Source organism: Rhea pennata, chromosome 1 (assembly GCF_028389875.1).
Source record: "Rhea pennata isolate bPtePen1 chromosome 1, bPtePen1.pri, whole genome shotgun sequence".
NCBI lineage: Eukaryota > Metazoa > Chordata > Aves > Rheiformes > Rheidae > Rhea > Rhea pennata.
Genome location: NC_084663.1, coordinates 125,767,997 through 125,786,786, shown reverse-complemented (window position 1 = coordinate 125,786,786; position 18,790 = coordinate 125,767,997). Strand labels below are relative to the sequence as shown.

The 18,790-nt window shown below is 41.1% G+C and overlaps 1 protein-coding gene across 1 annotated transcript in view; it reads left to right on the top strand.

Annotated features, from left to right (window-relative positions):
- Positions 1–202: 202 nt before the first annotated feature.
- Positions 203–18,790, top strand: part of LANCL3 (LanC like family member 3) — a 31,538-nt gene continuing 12,950 nt past the window's right edge. Inside the window, exon 1 of the mRNA XM_062574119.1 lies at positions 203–748. Within this exon, the coding sequence (XP_062430103.1) occupies positions 203–748 (546 nt within the window). The remainder of the gene's footprint in view (positions 749–18,790) is intronic.

Genomic DNA, 18,790 nt, shown 5'->3' with positions numbered 1-18,790 from the left:
CCCCCTTGCCGCCGCCCGCGCGCTCCCTCCCTCCCTCCCTGCTTCTCTCCTTCCCTTCCTCCCTGCTTCTCTCCCTCCCTGCTTCTCCCTCCCTCCCTGCTTCTCTCCCTCCTCCTCCTCCCGCTCCCTCCCTCCGCAGACCCCGCTGCCTCCGTGCCGCCGCCGCCCGCTGCGCAGAGCGCCGCGCCGCGCCGGCGGGGGCATGGCGAGCCAGCGCTGCTTCGCCAACCGCTTCGATGACTACCAGGGCAGCCTGGCGGCGGCGCCGGGCAAGGAGGCGGCGGTGCCGCTGGTGACGGCCACCATCGAGCGGATCCTGCGGGAGCTGCCGCCGCTCGGCGGCGCCCGCGGCTGCCAGGGCGGGCTATACGGCGGCGTGGCCGGCGTGGCCTACATGCTGTACCACGTCTCGCAGTGCCCGCTCTTTGCGCCGTCGCGGGAGGCCTACCTGCGGGCGGCCCGCCGCGTCGTGGACGCCTGCGTGCGCTACCAGGAGGGCGGCGGCGAGGCGGACGCCGACACCCGCGCCGCCTTCCTGCTGGGCGGCGCCGGGGTGTACGCGGTGGCGGCGCTGGTCTACCGCGCCCTGGGGCTGCCCGACTTCGCGCGGCCGCTGGGCAAGTTCCGGGAGCTGTGCGAGGTCTGCGCCCCGCTCTCCTTCCTCGAGTGCGGCTCCGACGAGCTCTTCGTGGGCCGCGCCGGCTACCTGTGCGCCGCGCTGGTGCTCAAGCAGCGCCTGGGCATGGAGGTGAGGGCGGCCGCGGAGCGAGGGGCGGAGGGAGGGAGCCCCGCGGCCGCCTGTCACCGCGGCGTCGCGCCGGCCTCTGTGGGAGGGAAGCGCCCTTGCCCGCGCTCAGTGACCGCAGGGCAGTCACTGGTGCTTAGGCTCTCAGAAGAAGAAAAGAAGAAAAAAAATCCTTTTCAGGTTGCAGTCTTGGGGCATTTTTAGGGAGCACGGTCCCAGGGCGCCTTTCTCTTGCGGCTCTGGCTCCATGGCATTCTTCTCCTAAATAAAGAAGCCTCTTTTGCCGAGAACAGGGAGGCACAAAGCATGCAGGACGGGCTTCTTCTGCTAGGCAGGATCTTGCAAATAGGGCACACTGGGGGAGGAGGGGGAGGCATGCTGGGAGCATTAGTAGTTAGTTGCCTGGTACTGAGTTATTGGCAGGAATTACCTTGGGCTTTTCAAGGATATTTCCATAAAATGAAGTTGGTAAGAAAATGAATAGTATTGGTTGAAATAGAATAAGGTGCTTTATAGTAATAAGTGGTACTGTGTTATATTTTGCATGCAAACAACCAGATTTTCAGAGGCACTCAGACTTACTGATCCCACTGTACAGAGGCAAGTAGTCTTTTGGAAATCTGTGTTGTATATTTTGGTGCTTTGAAGCTGGGTTCTTTTGCAAGTGTAAGATGTGATTATGGTTCAATGTGCTGTTGATTTTGGTAGTCAGGATTTTACCTGGTCAGTGCTGAAAATTCAGGGCTTCCACTGATTATAGGATAATAATTAATGCTGCTGATTCCGCTTGCTGTGATTTTTTTGTTACCAAGTGGTCAGTGCTGTATCTGAGCAAGCATTTCTTATATTGCGTTCTATTCTCTTGTCACATCCGATCTCTGTTTCCTCTCTTAATCACTGATTTCCAAGTTCAAGAGCTTCTGGCTTCTTTTTCTCCTGGGAAAGGGAACAACTGCTACAAGTAAATAAATGCTGTAAAAACAAGGAGTTCTGCCTGATCCAATACTGGTCATTGCAGTCAGAGCCCAAGGAAATCCATTTAATGGAGGACGTGGGTCCAGAAAATCCAGAAAAGGCAAGAAGAATGTTAAATCTGTTGATTTTTTTGACTCCCTTAAACAAAAATTCTTACAGTACTAAACATTAGTGCTAAATGTTTCTTTGGACAGGATTCTGTCCGAAGAAACATAACTGTAAAATGGTTGTGTTATGAATAACATAACCATAACTTTTCTTTCTGGCAGCATTTTCTGCATGAGGAAAGCACACAAGTACTCAGGGCTAGTCTGCTTTTGGTAGATGCACCCCAGTCCTACACACAGGTGCAGCAGCACCAGTCTGCGAGGTTCTGCACAAAGGTGCAAGTTGTCCTTGTAGTTCAAGTTGTTCTGGTGCTCATGTCTGTGCTTAGGATGGTATTGTGATATGCCAGCTATATGAGATAGCACCCTGGACTCTGCAGCTCCATTTATGTTCCCCTTCTGTTTGTCTTACATCCTTTAAAGCAATCAATGAAACAGTCCTTGCAGTTCCAAGGGCAGGTGCAATCTCCTGATGCCTTCTGATAGGCAATGCAAAGAAGGGAAAAGCCCTTTTCTCCATTTGCTTCTTTGCTGAAGAGTTATACTTTACGCGGAAATAAAGAGTTAAACTTCCCCATGGCTGAGCATAGGTCTGCATGTATTGCGGAATCCCTTTAGTGGGTGGTTTGAGAACAATTTTTGGGGGGGTTATTTTGACACAGCCACAATAGGACACAGTCACCCAGAACATCCCGAATCCAAATTCTATGCCCTCCTGCTGATGTTTTCAGCAGTAAACTAGACATCCTTTCATAGTATTTGTTTATTCTGTTATCACATTGTAATTTTAAGTGCATAGTGAAAGAAATGGAGAAGCAAAGCAATTATGACTGTTTAGTGTTAATAAAAATAATTTTAGTCTTTAATTTTAATAAAAATTTTAGAAATTTTAATTAAAATATTTTTCTCTTTTGCTCTTTGTAATATAATAATGATCTGTGGCCATGTGTAGTCATGCCTGTGAAAAATTTGCATCTACTGATGAGAGTTCCCATTCTAATACAGGATTACTTTAGTTAACACATCACCAGGCCAGATCCTGCATCTTTTTAAATTGGAAAAATGGATGCCCAGAGCAGGTACACATCATTTATTACTCAAGGTCAAACAGAAGTGAAGTATGCCCTAGAATAGAAACAATGTCTTGTGACTCCAACTAGTAGAAAATGCTATCTTCTGTGATTTGATTGTGTATAATCTCACCTGGATCATTGCAGTATGTTTTATTTCTTTCCATGTTCTTTTTTGAGGCTGCTGTGCAAACATTTCCAGCACAAACTGAAGTCTATCCCTTATTTTGAAGTATGGCCACTGCTGTTTCTATGGTTGTTTTTTCCTCTGAAGAAGTTAATTATGCAAGAAATGTATTGCCATTGAAAACTGATTTCTTGAACAAATTTTACAGTTTATGTTGTGGGTTTGGTGTCTTTTCTGGGCAAGGGAGGGAGGAGACTGCTTTATTTCAGTAAGTGTCAGTTTAGCTCAGTTCTCATTCCCTCATACTGCAGCTACTGGCTTAACAATCTCTAAATATTTCAAAGCTTAACACGTTCTCCAGAAAGTTAACTGACTGCCCTAAAGGATCCAGTCTGTTGAGTAATGCTGACCACATGTGAAGATGGGATTCCCATTCTGCTCATTTTCAGAGTTTCAGGCTAATACAACATTTTTCCCCAATGAATCAATTGGAAGGTTTTGCATGAGTCAGGGTTACTTCAGCTGGTGAGACTTCACAGGACCTGTCGTTCATCATGCATAGTGATGCTATGCATTAGGAAAGATGTTTGTTTTCATCCTGTCTTTAATTTCTGTTACAGTGTAATCAGTGCTTCCTGGACAGAAATAGATAAAATGTTGTTTGGCAGAAACAATGTATCATTTTTGTTTGCTACAAAAGATAAGATGCATATACTTTATACTTTTCTTAACCTCCCTGTTCTCACTGTGTTCAGGAATGTTTTATTTTGCATTCTGTCTTCTTTAGGTGCATCTTTTTTTCTGATACTTCTAGTGTTGCTTCATTGTGCATCCTTGGAGAAATCTGTCACTCCTGCTTTTAATTCTGTTCACTCACTTTGTGCAAACAGTCGTGAGAGCCCATTGGAATGGTGGTCCCATCCTCCTGTTTGGATAGCATTGTCTCTTCTCATTTTATCTCAGTGAAGTTTCTATCCCATTTCTTGGTTGATCTGTGTCTTCATAGCTGCACTTCCTTCTGGCAATGTCATTGTCAGATGAATGAGGAAGAGATGTGGAAGTTCAAATGGCTTCTTGCATCACCATTTGCAAAGACATTACAGCTTTTTAGCACAGCTTAGGTTTTCTTTTAGTAACTGGCTGGTCCTACGGGCTTGACTGACTAGCTTTGAGATGCAGCAAAAAAGATGTAATGCCCAACAACAGTACACCACATGGGAGGCAAAACAGCATTTTGGATGTCAGTCCTATGCTGTAGTTTCAGTAAAGGGACAATAATTTTAAATTACATTTCAGACATCCTAAGAGACCCTTTCTTGCCTGTAACTGCAGTAGTGGTCTGCTGAATGAGTACACAGGGAAGCCACGTGGTCAGAGCGGTTCCCTGGACTGAGCCACTGGAACAGTGACTGAGAGTTTGCAGAGGTGTTACAGTCTTTCACGCCATTATCTGAGCTTTCTGCCTCCGTGGCCGAGAGGCATCTTGGTTTCCTTTTCAGACCAACAAGATGCCACGATGTGGTGTGTGTTTCTGAGCTGATTGTCCTATTACAGTGAGTGCATGAGCCTGATGTTTTTCTACCAATATATTGGGACACACAGTGCACAGAGATGCTGCAGAAGGGCAGTGCTCTTTCTGAGGCTTCTTTTCTGCTCTGACTGTAGGGCCCGGACTGAAAGCGTATCTGCCCTGGCTGCTGTTTATTACCACAGCCTCCTTCCTCTGGGACCTCACAAGATTGCACATCAGGCTGACCAGCTTGGTCTGGGACATGAGAAGAGGCATAGCACTGCTGTGCAATTTCATGAGACCTGAGTGCAAGGAAATCTGAGAGCAAGGGAAGTGTGCGGCAGGACTGATTTTAAAAGGCAGGGGAACACATTGCATATGCAGTGCGTGGGACTGCAATGGTGCAGGCAGTGTATTGTGGGAGAGAAGATGTAAGTGAATGACAGTGCTTCTCTTTCAATTGTTCAGACATCTCTAGATGATCTGACTTGTTCCTCAGGCTCTTTTCTATGCCTAGTATGTAACACTTAGTAGGTTACTCCTCTCTACAATATTTGGCCCATTTTTTTCAATCTCTTTTTCTGAAAGAGAAGAAGGAGCTTCTTGAAACCTGCCCAGAACATGTTCATTTGGGACTTTTAAAAATTAAATGTAAAGGTATTCATGCTGAATGTAGTGTTTGTGACAGACAGTTAATGGATTGGTCTGAATGACATCTGCAAAGTGCCCACTGAGGAGATACACCTCTTACTGCTGTAGTGCAAGTTCTGTCCCCACATCAGGCTTTTAATCTCACTGAACTCTGAAATGGAAGGGCTTTCCTTGGAGGTCAGATCTCATTTTATATCTGTGCCCATTAAAGTACTTTGTCTCTGCAGAATTTGGCAGTTTATGTGAAATGTTGCAGTATTTGAAATGTCAAATATTGTGGTGCTAGCTGGAACTCTACTGATTTCATTATTTCATTTTATATAGGCCACTACACAGAGTGGATGTGAGGTTTTGGTCATGGAGAATTTAAATGTAAAGATAAAAGGCTATTGATCTTAACCTGCTTCATTTAAATGTGTATTCTTTTATCCATGGTTTTCCAAAGCACACACTTATGATAGATTTTGAATTATTTTGTTAAAATTGGTGACATTAAATCAGGAGTTAAAAATGGAAGGACTTACTCTACTTCTCTTCAGTCGGGTAACATCAGCCTTTTTTTTTTTTTTCAATTAGCGTTCAGATTCTGAGCATGGGTCACCTAGCGAATGGCCACATGGATTCAGTTCTACACAGTGAAAGCTGAATATCCAATTGTAGAAATAGAGAATTTAGTTTTGAAAATGTTGAATTCGAAGTGTATTGTTTAACTGCCAGTGGAAAGCATTGTAATACAGACCTTTCCGAGTGGATCCTGCCAGGATTGGGAGTTTGATTGACAAAAGTTTAACTGTACGCATATATTCTGTTGCAGGAATAAGGATTTTGACAGTTTATAGCTGACAAGTGGTAATAATCTGCCATTCTTGTCTTCTAAAAGGACAGTTTTGTACAAAAACAGTGTCAAGTTTCTCTGTACTTCTTTGTGCTGTTGTGAAAAATATTTGCCTATGCAGCATCATCTTTTTGCTGAAAAAGCAACCTAAGCTATGCAGAACCAAAGTTACAATATCGGTATTTAACAAAAGCAGTAGATATTTATCCAGGGGAATCTCTTATATCCAAAATGGATTTCTCTGTTTCCCATCCTCCTAAATCCTTTAAATTTCGCATTCTGGAAGTTAACTCTTAACTCTGGCCAATTCAGTCATCTTCCTTATCATCACTCTAGAGAACTTTTAGGTCACCCTAAAAGCACCACTCCTTAGCCTGCTAGAAGCCCATCAAAGCATCCTTCTGCCCTGCATAGCAGAGCCTACTGCCTCGCAGCATTCCTGGGCTCAAGAATGAGATCTGAGTTGCAAAAAACAGCAGTCAGAATGAGGGTGTTTTTGTGGACACTGTGCTACTCAGTACTCTGGACCTGTTGAGTATATCTGGTGTCTGATCTCTTGAAGCAGCCAGAGCTGTCAAGCACTTGAAGAATCAGTGGAGATGTTCGGCAGAGGTGTAAGCTTTGGGATGGCAGCTAGTGTTATTCACAGCATTAGTTACTTATGGTCAGTTTGGTAGAATACAAGAAGTTTTTCAAATTCATCACCTTAATGATTTTTATATTTTTATATTTTATGTTTTGTACGTATGTCAATGATCCCTTTGATATCATTCTGTGTATCTTCAGATATGTATGTCTGGTATTTATATATGCATCCATGACAAAGCCTAATAGTGATTCAGGGCGTGGTGCTTTTGATGTGGTTCTCACAAAGGACTAAGAGCTTAACCCTTGGAGTTAACACCAAGAGTAATGTATCATGCAGCACTGAATGGCGTAACAGAAAGAGAGTGTGAGCAGAGCATGTGCCTATGTTGGAGTGCTGAAAGGCAGAGAGACAGTGAAGGCATGGAAAGAAATGAAGTTTGACAGAGGCTGAAGTGAGAGGAGAAGATAAGAGGCAAGAACCGAGTGAGAAAAAGGTAGAAGAGTAAAAGACAGGCAAAAAATATAAAAATAGACATCTAGAGAGGAGTAATAGAATTCACAGGTAAATAGAAGAACGGCAAGAAATCATATAGACCCTAGAGCAGGAGAGATTAAGAAAATAAAATTAAAATCAGGTCTTCTAGCAAACTGGTGTGTATATGGTGACCAATGCACTTGATTTAAAAGAAGTATGTTCTACAGAAGAGTAGGGGCAGGGAGAAAGCAGCCTAAGGAAGGGGAAGAGGAGTAAACACTGCACTAGGCTGAGGAAGAATACTTTTTTGTCCGCTTTTTTTTTGTTTGTGACACTTGTGTTACCGTATTCTCTTTGTTTAGGTTCATACATGTACTCACATTAACTGTCATTATATTCAGTGCTTGCCAATAGCAAACACAAAATTGTGTCTGATACTTCATAATGTATTTCTCTAAGGCATAGCTGAGATTACTGCTTGCTGTCTGGAAGCAAATGTGGATATTTTCATGAACATTTCTGTACTTATGATACTAACATTTTTCTATTATTACATGCATTTTATAATATAAATTAGTATATAACCCGAACTCTAATGCTGTTAGGAAACCTTACTTACCAGGCTAAAGACGTTAAAATGTAAAAAATTGAACTGCTCTAAAAAGAAGAAAAGAACACAGGAGGTCAACAGAAATTACCAGTGAAAATCTAACATATTCAGCACTTTACATCATTAAGATGGAGGGATAAAATTAAGCCTTAAGTATCTCGGTAGTCGTTTAATACTCATCATTAGGGCATTAGAATTGTATGTAAAGCAGGGCACAGCTATGCACCAAAGTAGCAGAGCTCAAATATAGAAATGATCTGCTTCTCTCCTTCTCCCTTCATTAAAGCAGTAAGTCCTGCTTCCTCTCTGTTAATTCAGCTGGACAGTCTTAAAATCAACCCTCCATTCTATTGACAGGCTGTGTAAAAAATGCAGAGCAGGTATTGTACGGCTGTGGCTACTGAGCCCAGTGAGCAGAGATGCTGCTGCCGTCAACTCTGCTTTCAAGCAGCAGAGGAGCTTTGCAGAAAGGCAGTTAAAATGGCTAAGTCCCATGGGCCTGCTCTGCTGCCATGAGTGCATCATAGCAAGACATTGTGTAAGACATTTGCTGTAAATTGGGATCTTGTTTGTCAGCTAAGTTCATAATCCCCCCACCCCCTTCTTTTTTTAATCAGAGTTCAATATATGCAATCAGGTCACCATTTTTGATGAGGCAGTATGTCAAAATGCTTCTTTGCCCGTGTCCGTCATGCAGTTCTTCAACTATTGACAAGCATGAGATTAAGCACTGTGTCACGCTGCGTAACCATTCTGTCCACCCCCTCACAACAGAGCTCAAGGAAAATACTCTGTCAAAAACAATTACTTCTTATCTATATTGTAGGATTTTTTTCAGGTGATAGTAACTGAATTGATTAATTTTTGTTTAAGAGAAACATGATCAAGAAGTATCTTAATAGCAATCCAAGCTGTTGCTGAGTCATTTGGTGCTTCTCAGTTCAGAATATTATGTCCGAAAGCAGAACCATAAATCTGTTTTTGCAGCAGATCAGCATCCCTGAATCCCTCATTTTAATGGCTTAGTATCTCTTGTTGAAGAACAAAGCATCATCAGTGAGACTGAATGGATGTCAGATAGTAAGGAAAAAAATCTTTAATCATGGAAGGTAAATACACCTTCTAGATGTCCAAGGCATTTAGCTATTTTGTCTGGCTAATATGTTCTTCACAGAAAACTTTGATTCCCTCACTGGCACAGTGGTTTATGATGGTGAAGGATTAATTGTGAGTAGCATAATGGAGGGTGGTGAGTTTGGGATGTACTGGTCAAATACAGGTTTTGATATCAAGGAAATGGAAGATGTTCTTAAACATACTTGGGCCAGGGGCTAGAAGATGCGTCAGACAATTTTTTAAGCTGCCCTCTGCCAGTGAGTCAGTGTGGGAAAATGGTGGGCATTGCATATTCTGTATTGGCAGTTTTCTACAGTTTATCTACTCAATCTTGGCAGTCAAAATGGTAACACAGAATCAAAAGACTGGTAGATTAGATGACCTTAAGATTTAAGAGCTCTTAAGGTAGACCTTAAGAGGTCCTCTAATATGTCATCTAAGCAGGATCATTCCTAACAGTATCTCTCTAACCTGTTCTTCATACCTTCTGATGAGGGAGGTTCTATGGTCTGCCTGGGCTGCCTAAGGCAGTATTTTGTTAGCCTTACTATTAGAAAGCCTTGCCTATTCTGAATGTATCTTGTTGTAATTTAAGCCTGTTATTCTTTGTCATGTGCATTGCACTGAGAAGAAATTGTTCTCTTCCTCTTTGCAGCAAATCTTCAAATATTTGAAGACTGTTATAATTTCCACCCCTAACCTTTTCTTTAAACAAACAACTCTTATCCTTCTAGTCTTTCTACATGTGTCGTGTTGTCTACACCTCTGGTCACTCTTGTTGCACTCCTTTAGATTCCCTCCAGCCTTTCCAGAAAACTGCCAGACATTGGGTGCACAGTCTTGGCACAGGTCTTTTTAGTTGAGCAGAGGGATAACTTCATGTTTCCTCCAGTTCTTCTATTTATACAGCTCAGTAAGATGTTTGCATTTAACATCAGCATGATACTGACATCCAGCTCGTGACCTGCTATAATCCAGATCTTTTAATAGGCTGCTGCTACATAGCCAGGTATTTTAGGAAAGGCCAATGAATAAGTGGAGTAGGTAGAGGTGATGTAATGCTAGGGACCACTGAACCACAGAGATTGTACTGGGAAATGCAAAATGAGAAGCTCCTGCAACTGAAGGAGCTTTCTTTCATAAATGCCAAATAGTTTCCTTTGCTTTGCTTACTGAACAAAACTGAGGGTATGGCTTTCTACTTTGTAACACTGTATGTGCCATGGTATATTTAAGGGCATCGATGCAGTAACAGAGTTCCATTACTGAAGTACAGTTGGAACAATGTGTTTGAGAGGACCACATTAAGTCATTATTTTGTCCATATTAGAAAAAACGAAATCTAAAGGAGTGAATGTAAGTTAAACCTACTCTCTTCTTGTGATTTGCCTCTGTTACTAATGTAAAGAAAAAGGTTAATATCAGGACTTTCCTGACTAATGATTATGTCCTGCAGCCCTCTTTGTTTGTCTTGGGAGTTCTCTGTGCTTCACTGAGGGGTGTTTTCTATATTCTTAGACCCACCACCAGCATGAGTCAATGGAAGTCTATCCTTTTATCTTTATAAATAAAGTTTCTTACAGCTTCATTCAGCATCACCAAAGGTGGTTTTTGGCTTTCTAGAACAGTGTTGTAACTGAAGCAAAAACTGTCTTGTAGTAAAATAATACTGTATGCAAAGATTGGAAGCATCCCTCTTGCCATAGATGTTTTTGAGCATGTCATTTTCAATAAGGTTTTAATCTCTGCTGTCTTCTCTTTGCAAAGCTAACTCCTAATCTGTCAACATTTCTACTTGCCATTTGTAAAATTTTGAGTGTTACACTTCGTTGTTTTAGTTTTTAAGGCTAAACCAATGGTTGAAAATAGTCAAAATTACAGTTATAATAGCAATGGGTCCCAAAATACATATTCCCAAATGTAACTGTTCAAATCTAATGAGACAAAATCATAGAACTGGTAAGGTTGGAAGAGACCTCTGGAGATCACCTAGTCCAACCCTCAAACAAGTGGTCCATATGGGGATCGAACCCATGACTGTGGCATTATTAGTACCACGCTATAGCCAACTGAACTATAAGTGAGTCAAATATGAAGTTGGGAAATATTCTTTATGGGGGAGCTGTTCAAGCTCTTTAAATAAATACTGATTTGTTTGTTCTTAATCTTGTAGAGTGGAATCAGTTATAAGCTTTCTCATGCCAGGCTGCCATTTTTGTACATATGCCTTTTGATGATGCCAGTAAAAGTATCTGGGAATAATGCTTATGTAATTCCTACAAAACCAGAAGGCAAAACAGAGACAGAGTTATAATAGGAGTGCATGCAGCTTATTCTGGTTTTGCTCTCTAAGCATTACAGAACTGTTGGTTTATTTAGGTGAACAAATATTGTGGGGTAAATTTTAGAAAAAGGTAAGTTGAGTCAAAATCAGAGTTGAATCTAAAGATATTTAGAGGAGTAAAATCCACACCATCTGGCTGATCTATGTATTGACATGTACCCACTTACCTCTGGATTTGGTTTGGAGTCATAGAATCACAGAATCACAGAGTAGCTGAGGTTGGAAGGTACCTCTGGAGATTGTCTAGTCCAACCCTGCTGCTCAGAGCAGGGTCACCTAGAGCAGGTTGCTCAAGGCTGTGTCCAGTTAAGCTTTGATTATCTCCAAAGTTGGAGGCTCTGTAACTTCTCTGGGGAACCTGGTCCAATATTTGACCACCCTCACAAAGTAAGTTATTTCTCATATTTACATGGAATTTCCTGTACTTATTTGTGCCCATTGCCTCTTGTCTTGTCACTAGGCCGAGTGACTGGACTAGAAGAGTCTGGCTGCATCTTCTTTACAACTTCTTGTCAGGTATTTATACACAAAGATAACATCACCCCCAAGCTGCCTCTTCTCAAGGCTAAACAGTCCCTGAATGCACCCATGGAATATCAGAAGAATTAAATGATACTCCCATAAATTGCAGTTATTCCTGTCCTCTTTATCTGTTTTCCCTGAACTAGGTTCACAGTGCTTTTCCATCTCCTTTGACTTCCCCTAGTACTTTGGAGGGGCAAAGGATTGTAGTTTTTCGGTCATGTCCAGCTCACTGCAGTTGCAAGCAGCAGAAAGCATGAAGTCCAGAAGGGTCCAAAGGCACCACTCAGCACCACGCATTTACACAGAGCCTCAAACAGTAAATGCATCCCTCCTTGTTGTCGATCTTTGCTGTATCAGGGAAAGGCAAAAATTTCCCCTGATGGTTAAGTATTAAGATTGACAAAATTACTTCTGGCTTTTTGCTGGCAAATCTCCTGATTCTGAAGAGCTTTAGTATAAAAGATTTTTTTAAAAACAAAACAAAACTTAGAGTGCGCTATGGTTGAAGGGCACCTTCAGTGCCTTGCATCCCTGCAATGCTGTGTGTCTGTTAGTAAAAATGCCTGGATGATCCTATGATGTGGACCATACCCCATAATTAAGAGAGGACAAGAAATGCCCTATCACCACTAGAGAAAAATTATTTCCTAACTCTAGGTATTAATCAAGCACCTTAGATTTCTCTTTGCTAGTGAAGGAAGAGAGTTCCTTGTCCCACATTATGTGTGACTAGTCTTGGATGTATCAGGGGAAGGAGGCAAAATCTTTCTCCAGAAGCTGAGTTATATGCCAGAGATGATAAAACACTCTTCCTGGATCCTGGGAATAGCCAGGACACCCCTCAAGCGTAGGGGTGGGAGGAGAGGTTCTTTTGTCATGTTTCTTTTTTTTAATGGCTTCTTTTTTAAAATTTTGCAAGACAGACCCTAAAGCAGACAGTCAGCTGAAGAGACTTCTGTATCCTCCTGGGGCCTTAAAATGAAGTTACTTTACTCCAAGGTCATCAGAACATCAAGCACACAGAAAAAGTAGAAGAGGCATCTGGCAGTTTTAAATATATGTAGTTTGACATGATAAGCTTGACTGGAAAACACATATTTTGTCATTCATAGGTCCAGATACAGTTTGCCACATCTTCCTGTCTTTCACCTTGCACAATTCCCTCTGTACGGCTGCAGAGAATAATCATGTGAAAAAGCAAATCCACTGAAAGTGGAGCACAGTATTGAGTACTCCCAGGGCAGCAATAACATACTGTAATAGGTAGCAGGTGAGAGTGATTCCTGTCAGTTAATTATACAGCACTTTGAGATCTTCAGATGCGAGGTAACAGCCAAGTGCACTCACTGAATGATTGTTCATTATTATTAGTGGTGGTGTGACTTGTCTTATGACTACTACTCCTCTTCCTTCTTTCCCTGCAAAGCTTGGACTCTTAGAGTAATCAAAATCAAATCTGGCACAGCAGTCTCTTTTTCCTGAGGTGTACTTGGTTTATACACGGTAACAACTGAGAATGAGTTGTACAAAGGGAAGACTGATAACCCCTTTTTTATTCTGGGATCAAATGGTAAACTTTTAACAAAGCGAAGAGTACAGTTTTGGTTTCATTACTTACTGACTAATTTGTGTTTTAAAGAGCGTGGTGTCCCTCACTTCCTCAAATTAATCCCGTGACCCTTATTCTGCCCTTGAAAAACGGCAATATTGAATTATAAGTGGTTGTCTGTATTTGAAGTGTGACTTGAATTATAGCTGGATTTGCAGGGATATCTAGAGATAATGATAATGGCGCTGTATGCCACTGGAAACTCTTGTTACTGTCTTTTGCTTCAGAATTGTCTTTGTCAATGTGCCTGGGAAGATCTAGGCACTAGCATAGAGATCATCAGACTTATTACTACATGAGACTGCTGCTACAGTTGGGGAGTAGGGTAAAATTCACATGACTCAAAGGACTCAATCACCTTCATCTTGTTTTCCTCCACTACATTGTCAGCATTCTTCTTGTAGCTTAAGTTGATATTTCTACTCAGTGGCTTATTGGCATGGCACAAGCTGCAGATCATCAGACTGAGTAAAACTGTCATGATGCCAATATGGAGTTCTCTGGAATTATCTTTGCTTGAAAGCAATGCTGATACCACTTTAAAATTTAAAATGACTAATTTGGGCTTCTGTTATCCTGTGAATGATACTATTGTGTGGTTTACCTCATTTAACTGACTTTGCAGGTAGCCACATTATTCCTTAGCAGCAAATAATTAGACATACTTCTAGATATCAGATGCCTTATAAATACCTACATAATAGAACTATGCATATAAAGCAGCATGACTTGAAGAATAAAGAAGTCTTGCAAGACAAACAAGATCACTTGTTGTAAATAACAGAATTATAGAATTACTGACTGATGGAAGAGCAGTAGCCAATACCTTGTTTACATTTGAATAAAGCTTTTGATGCAGTGTCAAATATAATCTTCCTTGAAAACCTAATTTGCACTGACTTGGATGAGGATGTTGTTTGTGGATTTGGAATTGGCTGAAAGACCACAGTCATAAATGCTAATAAAGGATGAGAACTTGAACTACAGAGTCTGATGTAGGAATCAGCCTAATATATTATCTTCATTAGTGATCCAAAAGAGGCAGTTTAATGGATAAGAGTGTCTTTGGCTTTCAGACTGAGACAAGTGCCAACTACACTACACAGGCAGAGGGGAAGTAAGAAGACAGTTCAAGAGATTAAAAAAATGAGCTAAAATAAGAGCTATTTTTAGCAATGTGAGCACATGTGTCTGGGAAGAATTACCTACAATACTATCTTCTATGCTAGGAAGAATCTGAGATTCAAGCAATGCTGAACATGACAAGGCTTGAGTTACTCACATATATTCAATTCATGCGAGTGTTAGAGTATTGTCTGCATATCTGTTGCATCATTGCTTGCACACCTGGTGCAAGCTGATAGCACATCAGAGTACTAGACATTAATGTAAAATATTACAAGTTTTCTTGCATTTATTCTGCATGGGAATGAACAGCTAGTAGAAATTAAGTGAAGCCAGTTCTGATAGTGGTTTATGCAATATAGCATCAAGAAGGCCAGTGGAGTTTGAACTGCTAAATAGGTGTACCATCCCATAGAAATATTGTGTTTTTGCTCTATACAATTCTTCAGGTCTTCGCATTACCTAAAACCTATTCTAGATGCCCAAGTCCAAAAGTTTTGTCATCATTTTTTTTTCTCCTGCTGCTGACTGACATTGGAGATGCAAATATCCAAGTCACTTAGTTTATGCCCTTGAAATTTCCTGGCCTTTGGTATGCATGGAAATCCTGACAGTGCTGCCTTGTGGGGTGCATGAGTCCCACCAGGATTCATAGACTGCATCACTTACAATCAATCCACAGGGCTCTAGTACAGATTTATAGTGATATCTTTTCTTCATGGTGCTTATGCTAATGCTTGCAGTTGCCTTCCCACAGCAGTGACAGTCTGCACACAATCTCGCCTGTTGTAACCACTCTGTCACTCCTTCAAAGGTGGTTGCAAAGCTGCATCCGTGAACAACAGCTGGAAATATGTCCCACCTAGCTCCTTTCTCTCTGTTACAATCTCTCCTGGTCTGATGGAGCTACTCTTCTCACAGCAGCTAAGGCAAGGTGTCCCACCTGGTGTGGAGTAAGAGGGGACTAAGCTTCCTATCTTTTTCCACTCACAAGAACAGGATGTGTTGACCTCTGGGCCCATTCTTAAAGATTTTAAGGCCAAACTGGGCTTTGTGCAAATTACAGCCAAAGTAGGACCCATAATCCCTTCCTCCTTACGCTAATAACCTTGAGATTTCATCGCTAACAAGGGATGAGGATTCAAATTTGCATCCCTTCATCTTCTGATACCATGCAAGAATTTAAGTCTTCAGGCTGAATGTGCTGATTGCTAGCACAAGTCTCTCTTTTGCCAGTTTAACTGAAATTACTTGTATAAAATATGTGAATGTTCTGTTTTCAGGGCCTGAAGTGAAGTGTCCAAAACTCCAGGTTCCTAAGTCATTCTGCTTCTTTTTCACCAAACTGCATTACCTACAGCACAGCCAGGAACATTGTCCATGCAGAGGAATGCTTCTGCTTGTTTGCAATGAGGAGCTGGTATCCTCACAGCAGTACAAAAGCAAAATCTTAGGGAGTCTAATGAATGGGATACATCTTCAAATAGTAGAAACTTATGGACTAACTGTAACTCAAATCTGACCAGAGACGTGAACTTGTATTCCCCACATCTGCCTGAATGCTCCACTCTTTGGACTGTGAGGAACATACTGCTAGTATGAGAGGGGTTTACCTGACCTGCACTTTCAGAAGAGATACCACACTGAGCACCAAAGCAGAGAGAGCCCAAAGAGGGGGCTTTCCTGAATGTTTCTGTTGGCGTCTCCATGCTCCATCCTCTGCCCATTCTGAAATTTCTAAGCTCTCCTTCCGCATCGTCAGGGGACCCTCAATGCCTTGTGTGGGCTAAAGACTCTGTGAAATAACGAGGGTGTCTGAAACTTAGATGTCATGGGACTGAGTTCCTCTTCTGATTTGTTATCTTTACCAGTACTAGACGAGTCAGAGGAGATGAAGGAATCTCTGTGGAGGGTGATTTTGAAATGCAGTGTCTGGAGCATCCCTAACCTCTATGTTTAAGGGCTAGCTTTATGTTCTGAAGCATAATGGTTTACATTTCTTACGGAGCTGTTGGTTTGAGCTGTAAGATGGTATGACATAGCCATGTCAAATCTGTCAAAACTAAATGATCTTTCCATTTAAAGCGTTCAGACTGTAAAGAACTGTAATTCAGTTGGAGTGATGAGCACTACCTGCAGTTAGCCCTAAAATCATTTTTAAAAATTTCTTGCCACTAATTGCAGTGTAAATTGAACCTGTAGGAAGGTTCAGTTGGTTTGTTAAAATTCCACGGTGCTAGTGGACTCACCTAAATGCTGCAGAAAAAAGTTCCCTAGCTTGCTCGAGTGCTGGGTGTGCATAAGAAATACTTTGCCATTGTTTTTGCTGCCTTTCATAAGCTAGCATTTTGTTCTTATATTGCAAGATAAAATATCTCTTTGTGTGCTTTATCACATTAATTACCTTCTGTCCATAAAATAAATGTTGCAGTCTTTTCAGCTTTACTTCTTAGGAGACTCTTGTATTTGTCTCCAAAAATTTTGTTTCTGCTGGATTCTTTTTTGAGAATCAGAGAACAGAACTGGAAAAATATCAGAAGAGAGAACAGAGCAATGCGTGATCAAGTAGCTTTTTAATAATCATTTCAGTATTATTCTCATGCATCCTAAAACTTTTTGTTTGCTTTTTAAAGTGCTACAACGCACTAAACAAAAGATTTTCATGGAGCTGTTCACAGTACTGTGTAAATCATCACAACTAATTTAGGTTCTACTCGTGCATGAGTGGAAGACTTGAGAAGGTTGAGGACTCCTCTATGGTATTGAACTACTATAACTGTGCAGACACTACCATGGCATTCCAGGCATCTCTGTGTAGTATAATATGTACATTAATATGTAAAGTCAAACTTTTACTAGTTGTAAATGGGAAAAAATATTTTGAAAGCATTAATTGGGTGCCTTCAGCAGTGGCAGCAACCCTGTCACTTAACTTTCTTGTGTTTGAAAATTTAGTTTGGAATAGATGAAGAAAAGGTGAAGATTATTTTGCTCTTCTGTGCTTCATTTTGAAGTTTAGCATAGTAACAAGGTACAAATTCTTGCATTAAGCTGTTTCCCAATTGCTACTTTCTGTAGCAGAATTCATTAGCAATCTATACAATTGTTTTTGAGCAAAAGGGTCAGTGTTTTAATTTGGATAGAAGGGTACAAAATGGAATGAATGCTTTGCCTGGAACTGTTCTCTTAGCTACTATCTCTCCCATGCCTTTTTTTTCTGGACACTTCTGCCATGAGGCTTAGAGAAGGCATATTTATTTTTTATTCAGTTTACTAAGCTTGTGAATGAAGTGTGCTTGCTTGCATAGAGTGGATCTGAATATTTGAAAAGCAAGCCTAAAGGCATTGGAGTTAGACTAGAAATTGCTGCATGGGGAAGATAAGAGAACTGGATGTTGATGAAAGATGAGCAATTCAGTACCTTTAACATAAAAAGAAGAAAACCATAAGACTGCCTAGCAGCATATAGGATAAAGTCTCTATCTTCTGCTTTGAATGTAGCTGGCATATTTTGTGAGTTGCAGCCATATAAACAATGCTAAGCATAGCACTGAGGAAGCCAAAAAAAAGGAAGAACAAATAAGTGTTCAAACAAATAAGCAAAACACTTCATATTCATAAATAAATGGATGTGCCGTTGCTTACACTGTTATATTTGATCAGTTGAAAAGTTGTAATGTATTTTTGACAAGTATACTCCAGCCCTAATCCTGTAGAATTTAATTAATCCTGTGTAACTTAAAATGTTATAGTGAAGTTGTGTGTTCCACACTCACTGAAGAGTTAGGTGTTTGCTCTGATGTATCTGTTAGGTTTCTCTAATCAGCTTCTGAAAGCAAGGTCAGCATTTTACTCTGTCAAATAAACTGTATTCCTGCAGTCTCAATCTCAAAGGCTAACCTCAGGACAAAAATTCTCATTGAGCTCAATGGACTACAGCATTAGTGGCAAGACATGGGACTACAATAATTTGGAAAAACAATTACACAGCATAGCAACTCTAGTTTATTGGCCTAATTACTGAGTGAATTATTGAAATCGATTCCTGGGAATCATGAAATTGCTCCATTTTTATATCTGTGTTAGAACTGATACTAGGTGAACCAGTAAAACTTCCAGCGCTTCTGTAATACTTGCAAGGAATAACACTCCCCAAATCAAGACCCATTCAGGTCAATGAGGACTTTGATATTAAAAGCAGGATGAGTGATCTAATAAGTGAAATGACTGACAAAATGAAAAAAATAAATGCTGGAAGGGACTGAACGGCTCTTTTCCATCACACCAAGTGATTAGGATGACAGAATTACTTATGATGAGTTGGACTATGAATGTTTTTAAAGATACTGTCAGAGAACTAGCAATCAATCTTTCTCAG